Source organism: Pezoporus flaviventris, unplaced genomic scaffold, assembly GCF_033815535.1.
Source record: "Pezoporus flaviventris isolate CSIRO_AGI_PZ_B2104156 unplaced genomic scaffold, CSIRO_AGI_Pfla_v1 ptg000007l, whole genome shotgun sequence".
Taxonomy (NCBI): domain Eukaryota; kingdom Metazoa; phylum Chordata; class Aves; order Psittaciformes; family Psittacidae; genus Pezoporus; species Pezoporus flaviventris.
In genome coordinates, this window is record NW_026892555.1 from 49,801,053 (window position 1) to 49,826,621 (window position 25,569).

The 25,569-nt window shown below is 40.7% G+C and overlaps 2 protein-coding genes across 2 annotated transcripts in view; both read right to left on the minus strand.

The window, feature by feature from the left end:
- Positions 1 to 7,802, minus strand: part of LPIN2 (lipin 2) — a 45,268-nt gene extending 37,466 nt beyond the window's left edge. Inside the window, exon 1 of the mRNA XM_061448698.1 lies at positions 7,627 to 7,802. The gene's annotated coding sequence lies outside the window, so the exon portion shown is untranslated. The remainder of the gene's footprint in view (positions 1 to 7,626) is intronic.
- Positions 7,803 to 14,125: 6,323 nt separating this feature from the next.
- Positions 14,126 to 25,569, minus strand: part of MYOM1 (myomesin 1) — a 75,332-nt gene continuing 63,888 nt past the window's right edge. The window contains exons 37-40 of the mRNA XM_061448709.1: positions 24,112 to 24,167; positions 18,779 to 18,994; positions 15,945 to 16,068; positions 14,126 to 14,766 (exon numbers count right to left, since the gene is read on the minus strand). Coding sequence (XP_061304693.1) covers positions 14,555 to 14,766; positions 15,945 to 16,068; positions 18,779 to 18,994; positions 24,112 to 24,167 — 608 coding nt within the window. The 3' untranslated portion in view covers positions 14,126 to 14,554. The remainder of the gene's footprint in view (positions 14,767 to 15,944; positions 16,069 to 18,778; positions 18,995 to 24,111; positions 24,168 to 25,569) is intronic.

Here is a 25,569-nt window from a genome sequence, read left to right on the forward strand (position 1 = left end):
CTGCACCTGGGTCGGAGCAATCCCAGGCACAGCTACAGGTTGGGCAGAGAAGAGATTCAGAGCAGCCCTGCAGAGAAGGACTTGGGGGTGTTGGTTGATGAGAAAATGAACATGAGCACGCAGTGTGTGCCTGCAGCCCAGAAAGCCAACTGTATCCTGGGCTGCATTAAGGGGAGCGTGACCAGCAGGTCAAAGGAGGTGATCCTGCCCCTCTACTCTGCTCTCGTGAGACCTCACCTGGAGTATTGTGTGCAGTTCTGGTGTCCTCAACATAAAAAGGACATGGAACTGTTGGAACAAGTCCAGAGGAGGGCCATGAGGATGATCAGGGGACTGGAGCACCTCCCATATGAAGACAGGCTGAGGGAGTTGGGGCTGTTCAGCCTGGAGAAGAGAAGGCTGCGTGGAGACCTCATAGCAGCCTTCCAGTATCTGAAGGGGGCCTATAGGGATGCTGGAGAGGGACTCTTCATTAGGGACTGTAGTGACAGGACAAGGGGTAACGGGTTCAAACTTAAACAGGGGAAGTTTAGGTTGGATATAAGAAGGAAATTCTTTCCTGTGAGGGTGGTGAGGCACTGGAATAGGTTGCCTAGGGAGGCTGTGAATGCTCCATCCCTGGCAGCGTTCAAGACTAGGTTGGACGAGGACTTTGGTGATATGATTTAGCGTATGGTGTCCCTGCCCATGGCAGGGGGGTTGGAACTAGATGATCTTAAGGCCCTTTCAAACCCTAACCATTCTATGATTCTATGATTCTATAATGTATTTGATTGCAATCATTCAGTTTTACAGCATCCCAGAGATACAGTATTACTTTTTTCAGCCTTGCAATGGAAAACTCACGCTAGGAGATTAGAATGAATAAGACAAATCCTTCTCTAACTAACATATCTAATAGATACAGCAAGTATGGGGCAACATTTGTTCATGCTCCCTATGTTTCCTTCACCCCATTCTGCCCCAAATCATTTTACTTGTCAGCTATGACATAAGCACCACAGATCTCAGTCTCCCACCCCAGCCTAACATTAGAAAAGGTCCCTTCTCCCCAAGCCTCAACTCTGATTCCTAAATTCCATCACAGTTTCATGCACTTTTTTTTTTACACTTTTCCTACTGGGTGCAAAGTGGAAAAATTCCTAATTCTCCTATAGAGATTAGGAAAATCAGACTAGGACTGAAAACACTTTCCTGTGCCCAAGTTCTCTATCCTAGCCCTGGTCTGAAGCATCTGCTTACTGAAACTGGAAACGAAGCTCTGCTCATTCCAGCTTGTGGTAAAATACAGTCAATACAGCACCTGTTACTTCTAACTGCAAAAGTCCATCCATTCCCAATATAGACTTTTAAGCCTAATCCAAAAGATAGTAACTTTGCCAAAATAGAATAAATTCAGACATAAAATGAACTGTCGTGGTTTAAACCCAGTCAGGTAACTCGTTCGCTCACTTCCCCCCCTTTCTTGCCCTCCCCCTGCTCCCAGAGGGACGGAGAGGAGAATCAAAAGAATGCAACTCCCACGGGTTGAGATAAGAACAGTTTAGTAACTAAGGTATAACACAAATCACTACTGCTACCACCAATAATAATAATGACAAAGGAAATAACAAGGGAACAGAATACAACACCTCAGCACCAGCTGACCGATAACTCGCCCCCTCAGCCCGACCAAGCACCGACCCATACCTCCTCCAACCCTGCAGTCTCCCAGCCCTTCCGGCTAACTCCCAGTTACATCCTGGGCATGACGTGCTGTGGTATGGAATACCTCTTTGGTCAGTTTGGGTCAGGTGTCCTGTCTCTGCTTCCTCCTGGCTTCCCCTCCTCCCTGGCAGAGCATGAAGCTCACAAAGTCCTTGGCCAAACCAAAACATCTCTATCAGCTCTGTTCCCGAGCCGAAAGTCAAAACACTGCACTGCACCAGCTACCAAGGAGGAGAAAAATGACTGCTACTGCTGAACCCATGACAAAATGATAGAAGACATACTGAATTAAGACCATTTGGGCCTCAGGTCTCTTCTGAAAGGGGCATAATTCTTCTTCTATGAGAAAAAATCTAAAGCTTTTCGTCTAGTAGAGTGGAAACATACCACCAAGCTTTGCTTCCAAAAAAAAAAAGAAGTTAATATACTTGCTAAAATTTTCCATATAAAAGCTGAAGGTAGCTTGGATGAAACTGGAATGAAATTTTCCATTTTAGTAAATAAAGTTCTGTGCAACTAAAAATCAAGCTCTGCTCAAAAATGCTGAAAAAGACTAAAAGGCAGTTACCTGCTTTTACCTGCAACTCCAGACTGCCAAAAACCTAAAAATAATTAAAAAACCCTATCACAAGTACAAGAATCCCAGGAGTTAATAGATGCTAGAGTACACCAGTGATACAAAAGCAGTTCATTGCCCACTAAACTGGTGGAGCAAAAAGTATAAAACCAGATGTCTAGTACTCCACCTATGATTCAAGATGGTATATTCAATGCTTTCAAGATCCCCTATCAGATGGGAGTCAGGAGCCCTTCAAATTAGGATTATTTTTTCAGGGCAGCTCAAGTAGGTTTTTTAATCTCCAAGGGTGGGGGTAGAAGAGATAGCAAGACAAGACAGCCACAGTTTATTTGGACTTGGCCCTTTTGTAATGGGTCAATAGTTATATGGTTTCCGATGACTCATCTGATTCTGGTATTATGGCATCTTTCCTTCTATTAATCGAAGCTTTTTTTTTAATATATATTTTTTTTAAGTCATCTTTTTTTTTTTTTTCTGATTGCAATGGAACTTCAGAAAGAACAAAGAATACTTTAAGAGTCTATAAAGTGAATTTTACTGTTAAAATGACCAGTTCAATCAAAAAGTTTGGTTACATGCATGCAAAATTTCCATGTATATTAAGACCTTAACTTCTTTCAAGGCACTTAAAAGAAGTAACTGGCTAATCCAAAAGCACAGCACTTTGGAATCTGCATGGCCATATCCCACACAAGTGCCTGACACACTTCACATATCTATTTCCAGGCAGACAGACTTTTCTACTGCCATGTAACATCCTTGGTTGAACTTCTAGACACATACCACAGAAACCACAGTTTCTGAATAGACATTCCATCTATCTCATTTTTACATGAGATGAGAGAAAGTAGATGAAGGTTTTCCTGTATGTTTCTAGAAAGCACTAAGCATTTCCCTAATAAACAAACCCTTTTCTTTCTATTTTCTCCATTTAAAAAGGTTTATTTCCAGGCACTGATCTGCTCCAGGTGAACTTATATTTTCTGATAACCGTCCAGGATTTAGAAGTCAAAAAAAAAGGAACACAGTAATGTATTTAACCATGAAATGCATCTTGATCTACTACTGGTGTATAATTTGGTTATTTTTAGAATGTAGACATGAATATAAGATCTGAAACTAGTTCATATCTTCAGGTTGACAAGAACAGAAATATAGTTATTCTGAGAAACAGATACATGGAATATCCCCTAAGTTCTAAATATAATGTATATCAAGAAGAAACCTTCTGTTACTTTGTAGACTGTCCTTACTGTTGAACTGATAAACATGTACCAAGATAGAACAACATCCATAAATTTAATTTGCGTATAAGACTTGGCCTTTTTATTAGAAAATTGGGTAAAAGTGCCAGTCTTACAGAATTCCCACACAAAGGTATTTATAGCATGAGATGCTGGGAAAGGGAAAATTAGATATAGCTGAGCAAAGCAGCATATGCTTACTCATTCACCAAACACAAATCTACCTGCATTATTGAGTTTTAATGAACACAGAGAACACATCTGTCTGAAGGATCTAGCTGATCACCCCCAGCACACCATAGCACATCTGCACTACCTATATGGGACATGACAAACCTGTAAGGTAGCCCCGCAGATTTCTTGTTTGTGTTAACATGCACACTTTTGGTTTGTGGAATGAACAGTTTTAAGTCACCATCAGGTAATTTCTACTTTTGTTTTAGTCACTGTATTTCAGTTCACATCACAAACTAAATGTTATTGTCAGCCACGCGACAGACAACTACTTTGATTTCTAATGGAATCTCAGGTACAATTCACTATTAGAAGCACTTCTTTGAAAGAATCTTGCAAAGAATCCTTTAAATACTTCCTCTAAAGGGCCCTTCATAACCATCAAACCAGAAGCAGTACATTTCCTGAAGAGACAGTTGTGCAGTCTAAAAAAAGACAAGTAAACCTAAAGACATGGCCTAAGACTAGCTTAGCATGTGCTGCCTTCAGTCATGCAGACCAACACAAAAACATCACCTGGTACACTGGAGGCTTTTACATTATTACTTTGCGTATTTATATTTCTGATACAGAACTTAAGCATTTTGGATAAAGAAATGGGCCAGTTCCTACGTTAAAAGTCTTGTCTTTTCACTCAGTACAGAAAGCAGCAATGAGGAAGCGTCCCTTAATTTGGGGAAAAAGTGACTCAGGACAAACTCTGATGGTTAATATCAAATTACAGGACTGCAAAGCTGAAAGAAACTGATAACAATTAAATCCTTAACTGGGAAGGGTAAGCTAGCATCCTTTACTTGGAAATTCCCTTGAAATAGACACAAGAAAAAAAAAATTCTATTTAAAAAAAAATAAAAATCCCCCAAGAATGTGCTTAAGCTCTGTCCTCAGAGTCTGGCTTGACTTGTCATGACAGTTTCATATTATATCAGCCTGCCAGCACAAACTGAAATGTAAACACTACTGTTACTACATAATGGAGTCTGTAGTAAGATTGAGATAGCAGCTATGCAAAATAAAATGCTCATTTTTAAATGAAACATTCTTTGCAAAAGCAGCAATATTTTTACTGCATTTGAAGTGGATAATTTTATTTACAATTAAAAAATTAAAATCTCTGCTTACCTATACAACAGTGAGGTATTTACAGAGCTGACATTTTTGGGTTACTGTAGAACCTTAAAATGCAACTTCAGTAAGATCAAAGGTTCATAAAGAAAATACATCAGCACTGCCAGATGCAAAAATCATTGGGATACAGTATGCCACTATGTTATGTTCTCAGTATTTGTGCAGTATGGGATGAAGACATCTAATGCATATGCCTTAGACTTGAATTTGACCACAAACATATCACTCACTGTTTTGCATAAGTCTGAAAGCTTTTTCACTGTGGATATATGTAACGCAGCACTGAATCTCATACCAGAAGGTGTCCTTTCATACCATTTCAGCCACTTACATACAACTTACTTGCAATGCATGAAATAAACAATGATTAAGAAATTACTTTATACACAAGCTAAAGCTATTTAAAAAAAAAAAAAAGTAGCTTTCTAATTCAGCACAGATACCCTATGATCACACACAAACTGTGAAGAACTGGGTTTTCCTGTATTTTGTGACCTTGCACTTAAGACACAAGACTGAGAAAGAAGACTGAGTACCAGCCATGTGAACGGTTACTTCCAGTAAGAGAGAAACAAACGTGCCTGATTTAACATCTAGCTTTGACAGAGGTTCCCAGTGTGGCTGTGAACAAAATTCTTTCAGCTTTATCTGATCTAGATTGCAAGTTCTCTGGGGCAGAGATCAAGGCATGAAACATATAGTGCAAAAAACAGCTATTCTGGACCTCCAGATACATAAGGAGGTGTCAAGTGAGTTTATATTTCCCCATAACTGATCCAGACTTTACATGCTGGAAGTAGGGAGAAAAGGACAAAAAGTTCTCTGAACTACGGAACTGGAACATTTCATACGTATGTCTTCCGAGTATATAATAATGAAGAACTAAACTTAGTTTTGTAACAAGACGAAATATTACATATGGTTCATACACCACCTCTTTTACAGGCCATTAAAAAAAACAAACATTTTTATATGCTTAACTGAAGTTATGCTATAAGCTTAAAAATAAACACTGTAATTGCTTATGAAAGCATTGCAGCACTATCTAGTTATTCCTACTATAAATAACAGTAACAGGTAATAAAGCATATAATTCAAAGTTCCTGAATCCTGAGTTCATTGATAAACTTTTTAACTTCAGCTCATAAGTTTAATATTCTACCATATAATAGCAATACGTTTTTACAGAGCACCTCACAGTCATTCTCTTACTCTATTCAAGTAGAGAGATTTTCCTTGTTTTCTGTAAGGAATGAAGTTGTTTACATTTCTGTATGTTCTGGGATGCAAAGAAACTAGAGCTAGGAGAGAAGGCACAACTCATGGTCCTGGCTGGAGCTAGCAGCCTAGCATGGTTAGGTAACTACTGAGTGACAAGCCTGCACTTTCAGTAACACAAAGAAAGCATTTTGTGACTTGCAATTTTTCATTGTGACTAATGAATATCTGTATATTCTTACAATGTGCATAATGCTACACATTTTCCTTTTTTCAATATTTTGCAAACATGAAGAACTCAGTATCCGAAAGTGTCCTGAGAAACGCTATTATAAAGTATAAAACCTCCAAACCAACCAACCAAAGAAAACCAACAACCAAACAACTGAGTTCTGTAGGATCATCTCTGTATCCTGTATGTGGATCATCTGTAGTCATCATCTCTGACAATATCCTAAATAATACCACATACTAACAAATGTACTGTTTATAGCCATATACTATGTAGTATAGCTATGCAGTATAGCCATAAACCGCAAATATACTATGGCTAACAAATTCTTGTGGCCACAATGGAATTTTGCTTGGAAAAAAAACCTCCTCAAACGATGTGCACATACAAAACCCAGGCATATTTATCACATTTTGTTGAATGGAAATGCAGACGATTAAACGGCATACTGTCTTGATCTATTAAAAATCCCTGATGTCTGCTACGTGTACTCCGCAACCACTGGGTAACGAGAGGAACCATGCAGCTTACAGAAATTCAGACGTGCGCTTGCGAAAAACTCGAACACATACACAAAAAACGCCCAGCGTATTTCCAGCGATGAGCACTTCATACTCCCCGCACCAGCGGGGATAAACAGAAAAAAAAAAGGCGGAGTGTCCCGCAGGTACGCAAGTTAGCAGCCCGAGTTCAAGCAACGTATATCCGCAAACGGAAGGCGCTAGCCCGGGCAGCAGAGCACGTATCGCGATTTTTAACATTTGAGAGTCGCACCGCCAAGCAGAGCCAGTAAAACAGCCGTTTCAAAACGGTACACCTCCTGTCACCGCAAGGCTGGCAGGCAGCGCCGGCGGCCACCCCGCGCTGCCCAGGCACAGCCCATAAGGGCATAGGCACACCGCAGACCCCCACTCCCGGTCTAGCCCGCGCACCCAGCAGCCAGAGGACGGGAGGGGACGGCTCTCCTTCCCCCTCTCCTCGCCCCATCCCGCACACCGGATCCCAGGGCAGCGGCTGGCAGCGCAGGCATTGGCTGCGGGCAGGCCAGCCGGCTCCGCTTCCGAGCGACGGTCAAGGCGGGTGTGGGGGCTCGACGGTGCCTGCTCAGAGCCCTCTCCGGAGAGCGGAGCGAGGCCGGGCCAGGCCCTCCGCCACCCACCTTCCCCTGCAGCCGGCCGGCGCGGCCGAGAGTGTGACACCCCACCCCGCCCGCTTCTCCCTCACACAGCCAGACACCGTGCGCGCCCCCTCCCCAGCCGAATTGACTGCCTCTTCCCGCTTACCTTGAGCGGGGCCCGGCGTCAGCCGAGCGCGGACGGGCGGATGGCGGGGGGAAGAGAACAGCCCGGGACCAGACGTGGGTACGGGGGCACAAGAGAGCCGCGCTGGGCGGCTGGACGCGACCTGCGCCAAGCGGCGGCCGTTGGTGCACCGCCTGCACGTCCGCGACACCGCGCGCCGCCGCCGGGTTGCGGCGGGGGGTTGGGGAAGGTTGGCGCGCCGCCGCGGCGGCGGCAAGCGCGCGCCACCTCAGCGCCGCGGTCCCGCCTCGCCCCGGGCGCCACGTGACCTTCGGGGAGACGCAGGACGCGCGCGGCCTGCAGTGCGCGCGCTGGGAAGGCGGCGGTGGGAGGGGGCGCGGTCCCGGTCGCGGCTTGTCCCTCCGCAAGGGCGCGCGTAGCAGCTGCCGCGCTCTGTGCCTGCCCCGCGCAACTCGCGCCGGGTGGGGCAGGAGGCGGCCGCGGACGTTTTAACCGGCGAAGGGGTACGGAGGGGCAGAGACAATAGCGGCCGCGGCCTTACTGAGGCAGCAATCCACAGCCGGGTGCGGGTGGCTTCGCTCCCCCCCCTCGCCATCCCCGCCTTCCCCTGCGATTCTCCTGTTCGGCCCTGTGTTGGTGTCGCAAGCTCGGTTCGGTGGTGGAGCTGCATCCTGGGCACCTACCGCGGGCACCAGCCCGTTCCGCCAGGCGCGGGGTGAGGCGGTCCGCTGCGGAGCGCGCTCTGCAGCTAGGCGCAGCAGTCTGAGCTGTGTCTCGGAATTAGCGCCTCGTGAGGAGGATGTTCAAGAAGAAGCAGGGTTCTTCTTGCTGGTTTATACATCTGTCATCGCATCCTGTTGAAAGTTATCGGAGTACCCTAAGGGGACTGGAAAACTGGGGGGGGGGGTTTATTATTTTTGTATTTTTTTATTAAACTGTAGCGTTGCAAAATCAGAACGTGTCCAGCAGGCCGGGTGTGCATTTCAATTCAGCAGCTTCCTTGCCCATTGGTTTTGTGATTCATGCCGGTGCTCACTGAAGCTGGCTTGATAATTTGCTTGAGTCACACTGTTGCCCAGAGGCCCTGGATTATCTTGAGACATCATATATACTGGAACAGGAGAATAATCTCACAAAAATCTTGCAGTATAAGAAAGGAGGCAGAGAAGTAGCATAATAGGAAATAGAGCTTAGGTTTCACAAATGTGAATTGTTTATCACGATCAATGTTACTTCTTTATTTTACTGGACTTCTGTCTGTCTACCAATTACTTTGTCATCTGTCAATCTGTTTACAAGAGTTTTGCTAAGAACTGGCTTTGCCCCAATGGTTGTTAGAGCCATTTTGGGCTGTTGCATAGCTTTTATATAATTGTCACATAAGAAATTGGGCTAGTTAACAGTATATTCACTGCAATTGACAAAAGATGTGCTAGCTGGCAGAGTAACGTATAGACAAAGTTAATTGTGATAGTCCATGTATCTATAAAAATATCCTTAATAATCTTTTGTATGAGTCCTACACAGAGATGAGATGTTTCTATTTGTCTGTACCTCCTGGGACAAAGTTGCGTAAAAGATTATAGTCAGTTAGTTTGCTTATTTGCAAATAACATAAATCCCTTTGAGCACAGAACTAAAAGAAATCTATCCCTGCATAGCTTGCAGTTTGGATTTTTAAAGGAAGCTGTTTGTGGAAGAAGACACAAGCTCAGGATTACATGGGTAAGGTGACTATTTTATATATATGCAAAAAGAAAGGTCAGATTTCGCGCCTGCCCATTTTGATAATGTTGTTGTGTCAGAAATTCAGTCAATTTTGGAACACTTTCCAGGCCTTGGGATATAAAGATGTAACACAGACTAATGAAGCAATTTTCTACCCTTCAGCACAATCATTTTTCAGCTGGAGCAGTTTTCTGAAGAGGCCTCTCGTTTGAATATAATATAATAATAATTACATAGCCACATTAGCATAATGTCTGTTGCAAGCACACAGTCTGTGCTTCAGCAAATAGATCATTTCCCTTCCTTAGTTGGCATCTAAGTTGCTCAGTTTGTGAGGGCAGCCACATCAGTGGTTCCTTTAACACTAATTTTGTGTTGCTGTGATCCCTTTGCTGGTCGTGACAGCAAGTGATTTTTTTAGTTGAGGGGTTTCTCCTTTCCAGCATTAGACAGCCCTGTTCACAGGAAGATAAGAGGTAGGGGCTCAATCTATCGTATGTCCTCAAATATCATTTTTAAGCTAGATCCTATTATAAAATTAAGCCTAATCCAAAAGCAGGCAAGCTTCTTAGGGGGCACAAAAATCTCTTCTTGTAAAGGGGTAAGAAATTGTTAAGTCTTACTTGTCTATTTCATACTGGAATGGGTGTTTCTGATTAAAGAGCATTTATTTAAAAATACAGTGTTTTCACTTTAGGTAACCTTTTCGTTCCATAATTATCTCCAGACAATCAGAAGGCTACAGAAGTAGACAGCCTTCAGTGTTCTCCTTTTGTGTTCTCTGCTCTTTTGCACTTACACATAGATTATGATCAAGCTGTAGAAAAGGCTTGCATTTTCCGCAGCTGCATCAAGTGAGATTTGTTTCCACTCTGATTGTGTGGAGTTACACACTATGTAGTGGTGTAGATAGGATCTCTCTACATCTAGGCATGATTTGCAGTCCTTGTTGAACCATAACTCAGTGGTAGTGAAACCAGGGACTCCAGGCCAGAGGAAACCTGCCACCTCATTTGCATTCATTTTGCTTTTTCACCAGAAATGTCACTGTTATTTTCCCCATCAGGGAGAGGGGAGGGTGTGATGAGAGTGACTGCTTACTTTTGGTTGGTTTGGTTTCTGATGGGGAAATAATTTGAAAGCATAAATCATACATAAATCAGTGGCTCTCTGTCTGTTCAACTGCCAGATCATGTCTAGCAGCAATAATGTGTGAGAGAGGGAGCCTGCATAGGGCTAGGCAAGAAATGATGAGGGGTCTCCAGCAGGATGCAGAGCGCCAGGGGTAAGTCACAGGTCTGGGAGGATACGAGGTGCTAGGCATGGCTTTGGTGAAGTGTGTCTCAGAAGTGTGGTTCTGTAGAGAGTAGAGAGCTGTAAGCATAGGGATGTGGCAACCACCAGCTTGCATTGGTCCCTGAGAGCTCAATGTGTTGCTGACATTCGTAGATGAAAGAAAAAATGGCCTTTTGCTTAGTTGTTACAACAATTATATATATATATATATGTATTAATACAAAACAAAGTCTTTGGCCACATAAGGGGGGGGAAAAAAAAAGATGACATCATCGATGAGACATTGTTGATGTCTCATTGCCTGTTTGTATGCATACAACACCCAGAAACCATTGTTTGTAGCAGTCATTTATCCCATGCTCACCATCACCCCTACTCATATTACAGCAGCCAGGATATCCTTAAACATTTATTTTTTATTGTTGTTTAGACTCTTACATCTTACTCCTAGTAAACCTGAGAGACTCTTTATCTCTGCATCTTAGTCATGACTAGCATATGCCCTCTCAGGAGTGTTTCAGTAGCTTCTCAGAGATCAAAATGACATTATGATAGGATGTAACAAATTGGTTTAGTTTCCATTTAACAGTTGGAAAAAATTAAGAATGTTAAAATGTTAATAGCCAGATCCAGGCCTGTAAGGAACTGTAACCCCAGGCCACCGAAATATTTAAGCACACCAATAGTCCTGCTTTAGTTGATGAACTTGTTTGTAGCTTTAGGATATTTGGTTAAGTCGGCACACTTGGATCAAGTGTCATGTAAGCAATATTTCTCCAGTCATTAGCAGGTGTTTCACAAACCATTTTGTGATAATAGATACGGTAGGGTTGCAGGCCTCCTGCTATGAATCTCCTTATTCTTGCCACAATCACAGCCTAATTAAGAAGGGTTTATTCTGCGCCTGTTAGCATGAGTGATGAAACGGTGAACTGGAAATAACTGTATCAAATTGAATGGATGGTATAAGAGCAAAGTGGGGAAAGAGGGAAGGAAAGGTGTTGCATTTGAAAATGTGCACAAGGAGAAGGATTACAGGAAAGGCATCTTGTGTAATGAAATGGGAAATGAGAGAAGGGAAGTCAGCAGAAGATTGCAGCCAAATCTGGTGCCTTCCTTCCTCTCCTTGCCAGCAGTCTTATCCCCCCACCGTCTCTCTCACAGTACCTTCATCTCCCAAAGCCCTCGTGGAAAGAAAGAGTTTTCTCTACTCTTTACAGCTTTTGTGTCTCTTTTGCCTGGCCAACATTTTGCTTTAGTTCTTAAAACTTACTGTCCTTTTAGGAAGACAAAACACTTGTGTGGAAAGATTTGGTTTGGATGTCTGTCTAGTCAGTGGAAGTGCAGCTTATGTGGAATCTCATTCATGTGTTCACCTTATTGTTCAAGGATACAGAGCACTACACCAGTTCAGGGATGATCTCACTTTGCAACTAATTGCGTCAAAGATTATGGCTTTGGGTATCACCAATTTCTGGTTTGTCACTCTCAGGCCACAGACAGATCTTCCTCAATAACTGGGTCACAAATCCAGGATTAATTCTCAGAAGAACTCAAGGACACCTGGAATCACAATGACTTTATGACAGTGGAAGACAAAGTAAAACCCTCTTTTTCACATCTTCTTTCATCTTCAGAAATAGCACTTCGTAATTTTGGAAAGTGATTAGATAATTTAGCTTAATGCTACACTTTCTCACACTCTTAAATACAGTTGTTATAACGGAAGAATATGAATTTATAATAGAGTCGAATATAGAATTGAATTTGAATTTCAATAGAGAGAGTAATGCATGCTGGAGTGGAATATGTAGGCAAGAAAGAAGATACTATCCAGAAGGGGCACTTCAGATAAACATTGGAATCAGTGTCTGGTTTTAAATGTAGTCAAATGATTCTGTTTGATAGGCAATTCTGTTGCTTCAGAAATGATTTGCATTCTATCATCATGTAATGGAACAGAGACTGGAACAAATTTTCATAGTCATCATGAAGAATAGAACATAAATTATATATACAGAATGCAAGAAAAATTACTCAACCATGGAAACATAATTAGACTTTTATATACTCAACAATTCTATTAATTTTGAATATTTGGTATACATTTGTGAGCAACTACAGCTTAAATAATAAAAAAAATGCTTTTTCTAATTCTTTGAAATGTTTATTTGTGTATATCTTGTTTACCATGCATCACAACACCGTGCTTCTGGAGAGCAAATCATTTCCAGTAAAACAATACTGGTGTGACTGCATTTCCAGCTTTTTGAGGAACCATCCTCAAAACAAAAGAAGCAAAACAAACAAACAGAAAAACCCCAAACCTCCACCCTAGTACATTTTAGTTTGTTTTTTTTTAAGTATTTCCAGTAGGCTTCAATTGAGTATCAGGAAAATACTGGCTGCTTGTTTTTTTTTCAGTAAAAAGCTAAGACCTAATTCTGCTACAGTAACACAAAAGAGAGATCTGCCATTGGCTTCACAGTGGGCAAAATGGGTTTTGTAATATGAGATTTGAGACATTTTTAGAACATTCGTGTGAGATCCAGCTTGTTTTCTATTAAAGCTAATGAAAAGACCCCTGTGGCATTTTGCAGGAATTGGATCAGGCTCTCAGTGGTACAGGCTGTTCTATATATATAACTTACATGCTGCCGTTGGTGTCAGTGGGAGATGGGCTCCCAACCCAAAGGAGTTGTAGGAAGTGATGGATTTTTACAGAGGTAAGGCAGGTTGAAATAATTGCCATGGCAAAGAGGAGTTAAGAGTTTTGTGAAACAGCTGCAGCTTTGTAATGTTTTGAAAGGCCAGACTGTAACTCTGCGGAGTGATGTAATCTCACATCTTTATAGAAATTTACCTTTTCTGTAACAGTTGCGTGAGAACCTACATGTGTTATGGTTCTCATTTTAAAAGTCTCCTAGCGTGGAAATGCTCCTCAGTGCATTTCTGTTATGGGAGCTACGCTCACATCATTTGCTGCTGAGCTACTCCAGTCTCCTACTAATTTAAACTATAATACATAGATGTAGAACAAGATGCAATGTAGAACTGAATCAAGCTCTGTGTGTCAGTACTTAAGTCTAGCAGGATGATCTTAGTTGTAGTTCAGTCTGTATTTTATTAAAGTTTCTCCCACCACTTGTTTTTGTATAGCAGGCACGTTTTGATTTGTGTAGTGTGATTGCTGCAGCAAAAAGTATGGAAGGAAACGAGCACGTGGGGCAGCTGATACTTTATGGGTTAATACTGTATCCACAGTACCTCACCAAGGCCATGAGGGAACTAACGGAGAGGACTGAAAAGCAGTCATCTAAGCCTGAATGATGTGAAATGCCCAGATGTCATCCTGATCCACCTGATGGAGCAGGTTTGCTCGAAAGAAACTTGGATCAAAAGAAAATCTACTTATGACACCCCTGCACCCATGGGAGATAGTTCTGTTTCTGGGAACCTTCCTCTGTGGCCAAACTAGTCATGGTGAAAAGTACAGCCCACGTGACAGTAAGAGGACTGTATGTATGGTTTCGTTGAGAAAGTAAGCAGGGTCTGCCTCAAGCTGTGGTGGCCTACAAATATCAATTAACAAAGCCCCGTAATTTATATCACCATTCTTTTACAGAGTAGTAAATAGGCCAGTTCTGGACAGGATTTGCTCTATTAAACTCTTCTTATCATGCACATTTTTTAGTAAGTAAAATCACCTTGTCAGTACATGGATCATTGTTTAGATACTTAGAAATTGCTGCAGTGCAAGTAATGTGGTACTGAGACATAAGTACCCATCTACTGTGCATTTAAAGTTATGAAGCATTACAAATGTTACAAAAAACACTAATAAACTTTTGTATTAAGGTATGGCTGCCCATGAATCTCAGCTTTGACTTGTCATCCTGATCACAAGATCCCATTTGTTCTTTATTCAAGAACAGGGGGGTTTACACAAGCCTGTTTTTTCCAGTGGTTTCTTTCCCTGCTTATCTAAGCTTTCTGTGTGCTGAGGAACCTTTTCCGCTACTGCTGCCTTTCCACCAGTCTTCTTTGCTGCTTGCTGGTTGCTTTTTGTATCCTTTTCTTTTTCAACAGGGCAGATTTCATTTGTATCAGGTGTCTCTTTTGTCGCAGTAGTCTCTTCTACAAGTAATAAAATTTTCCTCCATTTACTATGCTCAGCAACACAGAGGTACATAAGGTAAGTTTTGCTTTCAAATTGGTTATGACCTTATCGTGTTCTTTTCCTCTTCCCATACCCATAGAGAGAGATACAGTATCACAAATGACATTACTACATTTTACAGAACCAAAAGCAAGCCCAAGTCTTTATGGTCTCCGATGTCTTTTTAAAGACATGTAAAGAATTGTTTCTCACATAACTCACCTAATTTACAGAACTGCTCAGAAATGTCTAGGTTACCCATACCATTAAGGCAGGAAAGGAAAGAAATGTATTTAAATATTTGTTCTTCCCTTAAGAGCAGAAAGGGGAGGGGAATAGAGTATAAAATGTTCTGTCAGCAATGATATAACATGTATACACAGAAAAAATACTTAGGCAAAAATATATAAAACAGATGTTCTGATAATGTTGGAATTTAAGCCTTATTTGGAGCTAAAATGCTCTACATGAGGGACTGGTAATTGTGCAGAATAAATCAATGTCCAAGTAGCAATTATATAGTAAAAGTCTAAAGGAACAGTACAATTCTGTAATGTGTAAGAATGCTGAAACACCAGAGAGCTTTTAATTTTCTACCTTCTCTCTAAATTGGACAAAAGAAATGGTCACCCATAATTCCAACTTTACCATTCAATATGGACATAAAGAGAATAATTGATTAATCACAAATAGTAGTTCTACAATCAGGATTTTCTAAAACACTTTGGCATTTAGAGCCTCTTAATTAGCAAGGCCCTTTTGGGTTTTGGGTTGTGGTTTTTTTTGTTAACTGTCAAACATCTACCTGAAATAAGTCTCCCTTTGGAAAATAACACCATCTGTGTATATATAAATGCTTAGGAGGTCTTTCCTCTGCATCCAGGAACTTCAAAGTATTTATTATTGCTTAAAAAACTTGTATCAGCCAGGTGAGCCAAGATAAGAACTCACAGCCCAGTAGAAAGATGATTTAAAAGTGTTGATTTAAATGTCTTTCACTGAGGTTTACCTTTGCTTTTATTGTTGACTAAAGGCAGATATACTGTAAATTTGAATGTTTGGGATCAGAGAAATATAGATTGGCACAGACTATTAACTGCACGTTTACCAGTTTGTTCCTTGGAGTAGAGGACCATAAAGATAAAAGTGTTCTTACCTTTCTTTTCCCTTTCCTTCCGTTTGCTTCCTGTTGTCATTTTTTTCTTTTTAGATACAGTTACATTATTTTGATCATGTCCTTGGACTGTGTCTGTCTGTCCTGACACAGAAATCACAATCACCTGAAGCAAAGCAAGAACAAAAAGGGCACAAGCGAGAAATGTGGGTGCATCACAAATTCAGTTTGAAACCACCACAACAGAATCCTAGACAGGAATATGTCTAGAAGCAGCTATTACTCTCTAACTTTCAGAGATTTGAAACATACACCTTCCAAAGCGAAGAGAAGTAGAATCCAGGCTGTTATCTGGGAAATGTCCCACTTGTATTCCCTCACAATTTTCCCAAAAGGTGGGATGCAGGAGAACAGATTTTTGAAGATAAAGCAGTAGTAATAAACTGCTGCCAAAATGCAATCATTATTAAAAATATGCTAATACTAAATAATAAACATAAGTTATCAGGTATTGCAAAAAGCAAGTCATATTCTTGTTTGCACCGTGGAGGATGGAAGAGGTGTGATACTTGGTTTTAGGGTGTATGATGTCCTGGCACCAAGATGGCGGGACCTGCTTATCGTCCTTTAATTGGCTTCATGTCATACTAAGCAAAATTATCAGTTAATTTTACATTAGTTCTTTAAACTCAGAAGAATCTTGCTCTATCTCAAGTTGCAGATATTCTCATGATTGTATCTTGGAATTTTAAAATTAAGCTGTTTGATATGCAGCTGTTGTGACTAGTCTGAACTTTTTTAATAACAGGTATGGATTCATTAATGTACGTAATTACACACTTGAACCTTAAAATTGCAATAGTGTCATCGAGCTTGATACTTGAGTTTTAACTATTTTAGGAGATAAGTGAAATGCTGAAAACACATTAGTTTTACGTAATTTCATGTTAAAAATACCTGTGATGTGAAATCTATCCTGGAAGTTTATCTATGCCAAATAAACTTAACATCCTCCTTAAACCAGTGGAACTGTTTGTGCATGAAGTTAAGCACATGCTAACATGTTTTGGTAAGTTATAAATCGTAAACCTGATCTAAATCTGTATTTTTACTTTTTTTTTTTAATTATTAAGATCATAAAATAGCCCTTTATAGAAACTGACTTAAAAAAATATTTTAAAATTGCAAAAATAGCCACTTTCACCATTGATAACTGGTTTTAATCATTACTTGAGAATTCCCTCACGCTTCCACTTTGCCTTTTACATTAGCTGACACTAAACTTCACATGGCAAGGGTTTAAAATGAAGAGAGAAAGTATGTGGAAGGTCACACACATATCATGCTTATACTGAAAACATACACATTAGTTCTTTAGATTTTGGTGTGAAGAGTTGTGCTGTTCTAAGACTAATAATTACGAGAATTATTAATATGGGATATTTTTAATTAGCAATTGGGCTGATGACTGCTTCTGCTCATATAAATATATATGTATTCTGTAACATGTATATATTGCACATATGTCTAGAAGAATGGACATACATGTACATTCTGTTCTTCCTCAGCTAATAATAATCAATGGCATTGTAAGTGTGTTCACAGATCTGGACAAATGTATTTTTTTGTCTGAAGCATTTTTATCAGAAAAAAAAAACCACCACTTCTTTTATTACACTCCAGTGAAGATTCTTTTTGTAGCTTTAAGACATCTTGACAAAATGTGTTATTTCTGATCTACAGTGTTAAGTTTGGATTAACTTAACTGAGGTCTCAGTCTAGCAAAATACTTACCTAGCACCCTTCAATAAAAATTCATAAGCATGAATTGAATGAACTGAATGAATGAACCGGATTGGATGAGACTATTGCTGTGTCTAAAGGTGCAAAAATACCTTGTTGAGACATGACACAGTGAAAGTCCAGACAGAGAGGTGTGAAGAGGTGCTATTGTGGGTTTTATCATGAACAGTGAAGTGAAGATTAACAGTGATCTAAAGGGAAGGTAGAGGTAATTACAGTGGTGAAAGCATTAAGACACTAAAATATTGTGCACAACTACCAGAACCGTGACTAGTAAAACAAGACACAGTGAAACAAGCTTGTGATGGAAGGAAAGAAGTGAATTCAGTTTATTTGTGAACACAGAGGAGAGTTCATACATTTTTGCAGACACACACACACATTAATATTCTGGCCTCCTAAGCATAATTTTTATTTATGTTACAGTACTTTTACCCCAAATGGGCAGATTAAACAATATTTATGGATGTAAATGACACCCATACTAAGGCCTCTGTAAATTAACACAGCAATACAAAGGGGCCTTAATGTAGACAAAACCCAGCACTAGTTTCTCCATGATTTAATTCTCTAACACATTCCATCTATGCTACTTTACCAATGTTGGAACAAATCTAAACTGCTGCTCAAAAATGCCTCAATCATTTTTTATCTTTCCATCTACCTCATCAGTTGCCTCCATTAAAACTTCTTCACCCTTTCCATTTTTGTTGTAGGGTCAAATGCTTCAGGAAGAGGGTCAAATGGTAGACCTGTGTGTACAGCCAGCATGCATTTGGCCTGACTGAAGATGCCACAGTTAGGTTCTGTGAAGTTAGCAGTAAGAAAATATTAAGGTAAGGCCCTGTTTTCCCTGGCACAATTAAGCAAGTTAGAAACAAAAGTGAAGTGAATGGAGGAATCCAAGGCTGCCTGCCAAAGCAGAAAGCCATTTACACACACAGATTATGTCACCCTATCATCCAAAATCTCCCCCAGACTTCTGTTTTCTAGTCTTAAGTTCATGCTTTTGTTTTCTTTTCTTCTTTCTCTTCCTCAGACCGTCTCTCTTCCTCAGGTATGTACACACTTACAGTGACGTCGCTTATCTCTGTGCCGTACTTGTTCTTCACCACAATGGAGTATTTCCCAGAGTCGAGTGTAGACACACTGGAGATGGTAAAGCTGACGTTTTTTCCAGATTCAAATTTCAGGATGCAATTAGCATCTGATACAAATGATTTTTCGTTCTTCAGCCACGACACCTCTGGGGTAGGATCTCCCCAGACAGTGCAAGAAAGATTAAGTGCCTATAGAAGAAGTACAAAATGATTGTAAGTCAGTCAGTAAATATCTGCTGTGATTTTTGATAGCTGACTCTCCAAATGTTCCAACTCCCCACTTAGCTTCCTGCTTTTAGTAACTAGATGTATATTATCATCAGTAATCAATAATTTTTGTCAGTCTTCTGTATTATAAACGAAAGTGAGGAACTCAGTTAATTCATAAACTCCATTAAAACCTTTAAATATTTCATGGACCTTCTTCTTTGCTCTCATAATCATCATCAGAGCTTTCCCCATGCATACTGTTTAATATAAAATTAGATGTTGTCAGCATTTTTCATGTTCGAGCTGAAATAAGAATTTGAGGAACCATCGTGAACCGTCATTCAACTTAACATGAACGTATTTCATGTTACGCTCACTATGTGTTTACCCCAGAAGTGAAGAAAGTGTGCCTGCCTTTTTAAATAACTAAGAACAAAGCGTCCCTGGACTATATTGTTTAATTTAGAAACTTCTTAAGCTGTGCCCTGACAGCTCTTCCAACAGACTTGAATTGTTTTATGCAGTCCTGTAAAACTGTTCTCAATGTAAATCAATACAGGCTTTACCCTTTCTTTGGTGTTCACATAAGTATTTCCCTTTAATGTTCTGAAGGACTGGATTCAGTCCGATCAGACTGAAGGAAGTATCTTCATTTTGTTGGCCCTTATAGGCTGTCATGATAATATCTACAATGAGAAATCTATTGAACAGACTACCTTCCTTTCACCTCTCTGCCGCTTATCTGATAGTGTGATGGTGGAAGATGGGGCAGAAGAGAGACACCTAGGAGGCTGCTGAAATGAGCAGATAGAAAAAATGGATACCTCTGTAAAAAAAAAGAAAGATTTTTGTACCTCTGAGAACAAAATAAAAATCAAATAAATCCCACGTGTCTTTCCTCCATCAACAACACATAATTCTTGGTTACAAAGGAAAGGCAGAGTCCAAGTGAAAGGTGGTTATGGCAGGGTGGAAATGGCCTCTATCTGGTTTCCTGCAGCACCTACAGATGGTGACCATGTGAGGCTGTTGACTGCCTCCTCTTAAAGCCCTCTGGTGTGAATGTGAATGTGGTTTGGAATGCCCTATCAGTCCATCTTTTTGAAAAACAAGGGGAAAACAAGAGGTTTTACATTTCCACCTCTTCCTTATCGCTCAATACAAACATGACCTCAGCCTCAGCCAGGCATTGCATACTGGCCCCTTCAGGTGCTTAGTATGTTTTTATTGTCTTCTGCTTCTCTAGCAGGCAAAAGATTACCACTGAGTGGCCCCAGCTGCCACTCCAAGATGCTAGTGAGCTGATGTCCATTTCCAGACAACCTTGTTGGTGGCATCATTCAAACCTTGGGTGTCTGAAGTGGTGTCAGTACTCCTTAATTCAAAGAAATTCAAGCAGCAGTGATGACTATTCTAAATCATCCCTTATAATAGCTGCATTTTGCTTAACCTTGCACCAGTAGCTCCTGTTTGACATCAGTGCTCCTCTTGATGTTCCCAGCTCTTACTATTTATTTACCAGCTACTAATGTGCAGAGATGTATCTTATTCACTATGTAGGTGGTGAAGTCTTTGGTTTTTGGGAAGGTAAGCCTATAATTATGGAACCTTAGCCAAGGAGAAGCGATTGCCCACTGTGTCTGCTCCTATCTGTTTCAGATTTTCTCATCTTCGGGCAGGATATTGTATTTGCTCATGTATATCTTTATTACTCATATTACTCATATATTACTGATTATAATGCTGCATTCAACCTGATATCCTGGTAAAAAAGTGTGCCCTGTACTCCTGGGGGAAGAGGCACCCTTCCTCTTCAAAATAATCCCCTTTTTCCGGTACTTGTCTGGCTCTAATGGTCATCTGGCGTGGGGGGGGGGGGGGAAATGGCTGGAAACCTGTCAAGTTGTTGTGGTTAGTGATTAAATCTTTGAGGAAATCTGATGTATCTGAAAAATGCTGGGCGAGAAAACCACATCTCTTTGAGATGGGTCTTAGTGTTTCAGAGCTCCACACAAGAGTTCCCATAGCAAGTCTGGACCTGGGTCGCTGAGGCATGTGGCCTTGGAGAAACCAGCAACTGCAACTCTTTGTGCCCCCCACTACATTTTCTGCCTTTCACTGCCGATTATCATGAGTAATACAGGTGGTAGAGGGAAATGTATCATCGTATTTCACGTGTCACCATTCCTCTTGCATATTAGCACAAACTCACATGGGCGGTTTGTGCTAAGATATGTGCTGATTTTGGCTGGGATAGAGTTAGATTGTCTTTACAGTAGCTGGTATGGGGTTATGTTTTGGAGTCATGCTGCAAACAGTATTGATAATACAGAGATGTTTTCATTGTTGCTGAGCAGTGCTTACACAGAGTTAAGGCCTTTTCTGCTCCTGACACCACCCCACCAGCGAGCAGACTGGGGGCACAAGAAGCTGGGAGGGCACACAGCCAGGACACCTGACCCCAGCTGACCACAGGATATCCCATATCATATGGCCTCATGCTCATCATATAGAGCTTGGAGAAGAAAGAATGGGGGTGACGTTTGGAGTGATGGCATTCGTCTTCCCAAGTAACAGTTATGCATGATGCAGCCCTGCTTTCCTGGAGATGGCCGAACACCTGCCTAACCATGGGAAGTGGTGAATGAATTCCTTGTTTTGCTTTACTTGCACATGCAGCTTTTGCTCTGCCTGTTAAAACTGTCTGTATCTCAACCCATGAGTTTTCTCCCTTTTACTCTGCTGATTCTGTCTCCCAACCCACAGGGGGAGGGGAGTGAGCAAGTGGCTGTGTGGGGCTTAGTTGCCAGATAAGGTTAAACCAGGACAGATGCCAGTGAGTGAACTGAAGCAGCTCAATCAGGGGAGCCTGCTCCCTTCTTCCAGCCTACCTGAGAGGGCACTTACCGCTGGCAGAAATGTAGAGTGGGGAGTTTGTGGACAGAAGGGTATAAGATGTTGCCTGTAGGTCTAAACATGCCTGTCAGAATCCTTAGCCTCTCCTTTTAAAAATAAACCCCCTTTACTCGCTTACAGGCCTTCATGGAAAGAGCCACTTTGGTTAATTTGGCTGGCTGTACACAAAACTTATGCTGGTATTCTCTATCAGGTCAAATTCCTAATATGAGCTGACACTTAGCCTTTTCCAAATATACCACACTGCTGAAGAGCATTTATGTCTATCAGTGGAAGCTTCTTAGGCCATCTGGAACACTGTTTGATTAACACTGGGTAAACACTGGTTCGTTTGTTCTCACACGTATCCTTCAGCTCACATGCAGGAAGATAATAAATAGCATCACAGTCACAGTGTTAAGTTTGAGATATGCATATGCTTGGAAGTTCAATCTAGGGATACCAGTCTGTTCATATAACTCTGTAATTATGGCTGCACTGGTACTCAGAATCAAAGCTTGCAACTGACAGTCCTCTGCTACCTCATTTCTTCCTTTTTCAAAATCCTTGATGACTGTGCAATTTGCATGCATTACACAACAGAGAACTGCATTGCCCTTTATCCGGCATATTTGCAAGCAATAGAAGATGAGCCAGCACCAGCCAACAAACCACTGTTTTCCCTGATCATTCTCTGTCCTACTCTGATTATCAAAATGATTACCTACTCAATCCAGAAACATAAGGTCAAGGATATTTGTCTTGAGTTCTCAGAGTTTTTCAGTCATTTGTTCAAACACCACAAATGTTCTTGCTGTGAAGGACAATGTGTGCCCAGGTAACATTCTGCAATTAAGTTTTTACAAACTCTCTTTTATAAACAGTTCACATTTTGCTTTCGTGAGCCCATACTCAACTTCATATCAACTCTCTTTTGGCAGAAAGCTTAAAACTGATAATAACTACCCAAATTTATCCCCTGCCAAAGCAATATGAGAGTCTCATCACCAGATGTGAGCACAATTAGTGCTCCAAGCATGAGCACTATAAGCTGAGAATCTGCAAATTCATTCTGTTTCTTTGTATCTTCTACCTACAGTTATAATACTCACGAGTCCTTCTTACTTCTACAGCATTTCCCAAACTGCTAAATCCCTTAATAAAAGGTTTAATCAGATGTTATTTCATTTTGTAATACCAACATACTTAATTTTCCCAGAACTGCTGCAGCCTACTGCCTGTTGGCCATGATACATCTCACATTGTTAAGTGATTCAGGCCAAACTTCTAGATTCTTAACACTCTGCTCAGCTTGTAATCAAATACTTTTAACCAAGCTGACTTATTGCCAGATAAAGCCAGAAACATCAGGAAGCTGCCTTACTGTAGTTGTCATGTTACAGGTTTTCAATGACATTCACGTGCCCTATTTTAATGTTCACACATACTGTAAAGAGGAACTGGCTAGTGGTAGAGGGAAGTGAAGAGCCGGCACTTCTTGGTCTCACTACTATTAAGCAGCAGCTTGTAGAACCAGTGTGCTGGGAAAAGGTTGCGAGACTGAGAACTGACTTTCTGGGTCATCTGTTCTGTGCTCAAGCACTAATGTAGCTGTGTTCCTCTGGGAGTGCCTCACAATACTCTTTCAGCTAAACTCTGTTAATATAATCAAGTGTAACACCAGTTACTTTTTTGACTTGCTTCTCTTTTGCACTCATGAAATAGAGAAAACTCTCTCCTTTTGTCTGGGCAAGAGAGTTGATTTATTACTAATAGTTGGTTTACTATTTTTACACAGTTTAAAAGCCAGCCTTGAGAGGTGTAATTATCCTGCCACATTGCAAGAAAGTTAACTGCAAAAGACACAGGATGACTATCTATCTGGTAGAAAAAGGAATTAAGCTTCCCTGATACGCTGTTATAAAAGAAAATCTAACTGTGAAACCTGTGCATGAATTTTTAAAGAGCTGGTTATATAAGGAGTTTTAACTCACATTGTCTTCTCACTTTTATCTAATGCTTAAGAAAAGACACTGCCCTGAATACATAAACCCATCTGTGCAAGGCTGTTGAATTACGTACAGAAGGCAGGCAATGAATAAATAATGTAGCAGATTTTAAAGAAAAAAAAAAGTTAATATTTTCCCACTATTGAAAGGCATTCAAGCCTGTTGTGTAAAGCTTCAGTTAATTTACTGTACCTTGCCCTCCTGAATGGTGACAACATCAGGCAAACCTCCGACGACCCGTGCGCGATCTGGAAATAAGCATAATTTTCTTTAGTGTCTCAAAATCAGCTATGTCCCAGATTCTGTTTCCCTCTAGTTCTTTCCTTTTATCTTATTTATGTACAACTTGTCTCTAATGTGTCCTCTAGCAGAGAACTATTCAGCATTCTTAGCACACACCATTTGGACTTAAGAGAAAGTTGAAATCACAGCAAAAGATGTGTTAATAGTTGGTGTCAATCACCTTGCAGAGGGGGACCAAAGAGCATGTGTCGTGCAGAATTTGCTATCAATTCAATGTTACTTCTGATTGCACAAAAGACCTCTGAATTTTTGAGATCTGGTAATCTAAATTTTTAGTGTCATAAACTAAAAATGTTGCTTTTCCAAAAGGAAATGAAAGACACTTAATGAAGTGGTTCAGATGAGGTTTTAAATCTAAATGCAAAGACAGACTTCAGTCTTGACGGCAACAGTGAAATTCCACCACTTTGTGCGTATCTGTGTGTAAATGGGGTTGATATCTGCCCTAGTTTTAAGCTCAGAGTCCCATACGAATCTTACACAAATACAAATAAGCTGATCATATGCAGGCTTTGGCGCACTTATTCCGGAATATGGATTTTGTTCATTATATGTCTTGGTGGAGCCTGACAGAGGAAGGAAATGACTATACAGAATGTTCCTTTCTAATGTATTCTGTAGAAGATGTGCTCTGGAGCACAGAGATAGCAGCCTTATGAGACGAGAAACGGGACTGTGTTATGTCAGTTAACATGCCAGCCCCTTATAAATGGTCCAGGGTTAGAAAGGAAATGTCCAGGGCAGGGCTATTACTGATCTCTTTGCACTGTCTCAGCTGGGACATGTAGGGATCACTGTATATAGCCAAGCCCTGCTCTATGTGGAGTATATATCCAGGATTAATTAGCTCGGATCTTTCTACACATTTTTCTCCAATAACTTTTCAAATTCCAGTTTTTATACATGTCTGAAGATCATCTGCAGTGGGAGAATTCTCTGATGTCTTAGATTTTTTTCTACGTATTTTTTTGTGAATAGGGAGAATATTGAGCTTAATTTGAGTTGATTTCTGATTATTTACTCCTTAAGTAATTAATACCTACATTTGTTTTAATAGCTATATCAGAATTGACACACAGGGAGAAGTATGAGGAGATTCAGGGATCTGTGTTTAGGCATCTGTGTTATGCAAAACCTGCTGCTGTTTTCTTACTCATTTCTGTCACTTGACATTTTAGATAGTTCGAAACTAGCCAAGTTATTTCCTCCATCTTTGTAAACAAAGTGACTTTTGTGCAGAGGACATGTATGAGAGATATCAGCAACAAAGCTAATTTTTAGAGCGCGCTAACTGGTAATGAGAACAGGAGCTTAGATGGGAAAATCAACATAACCTATAACTATAAT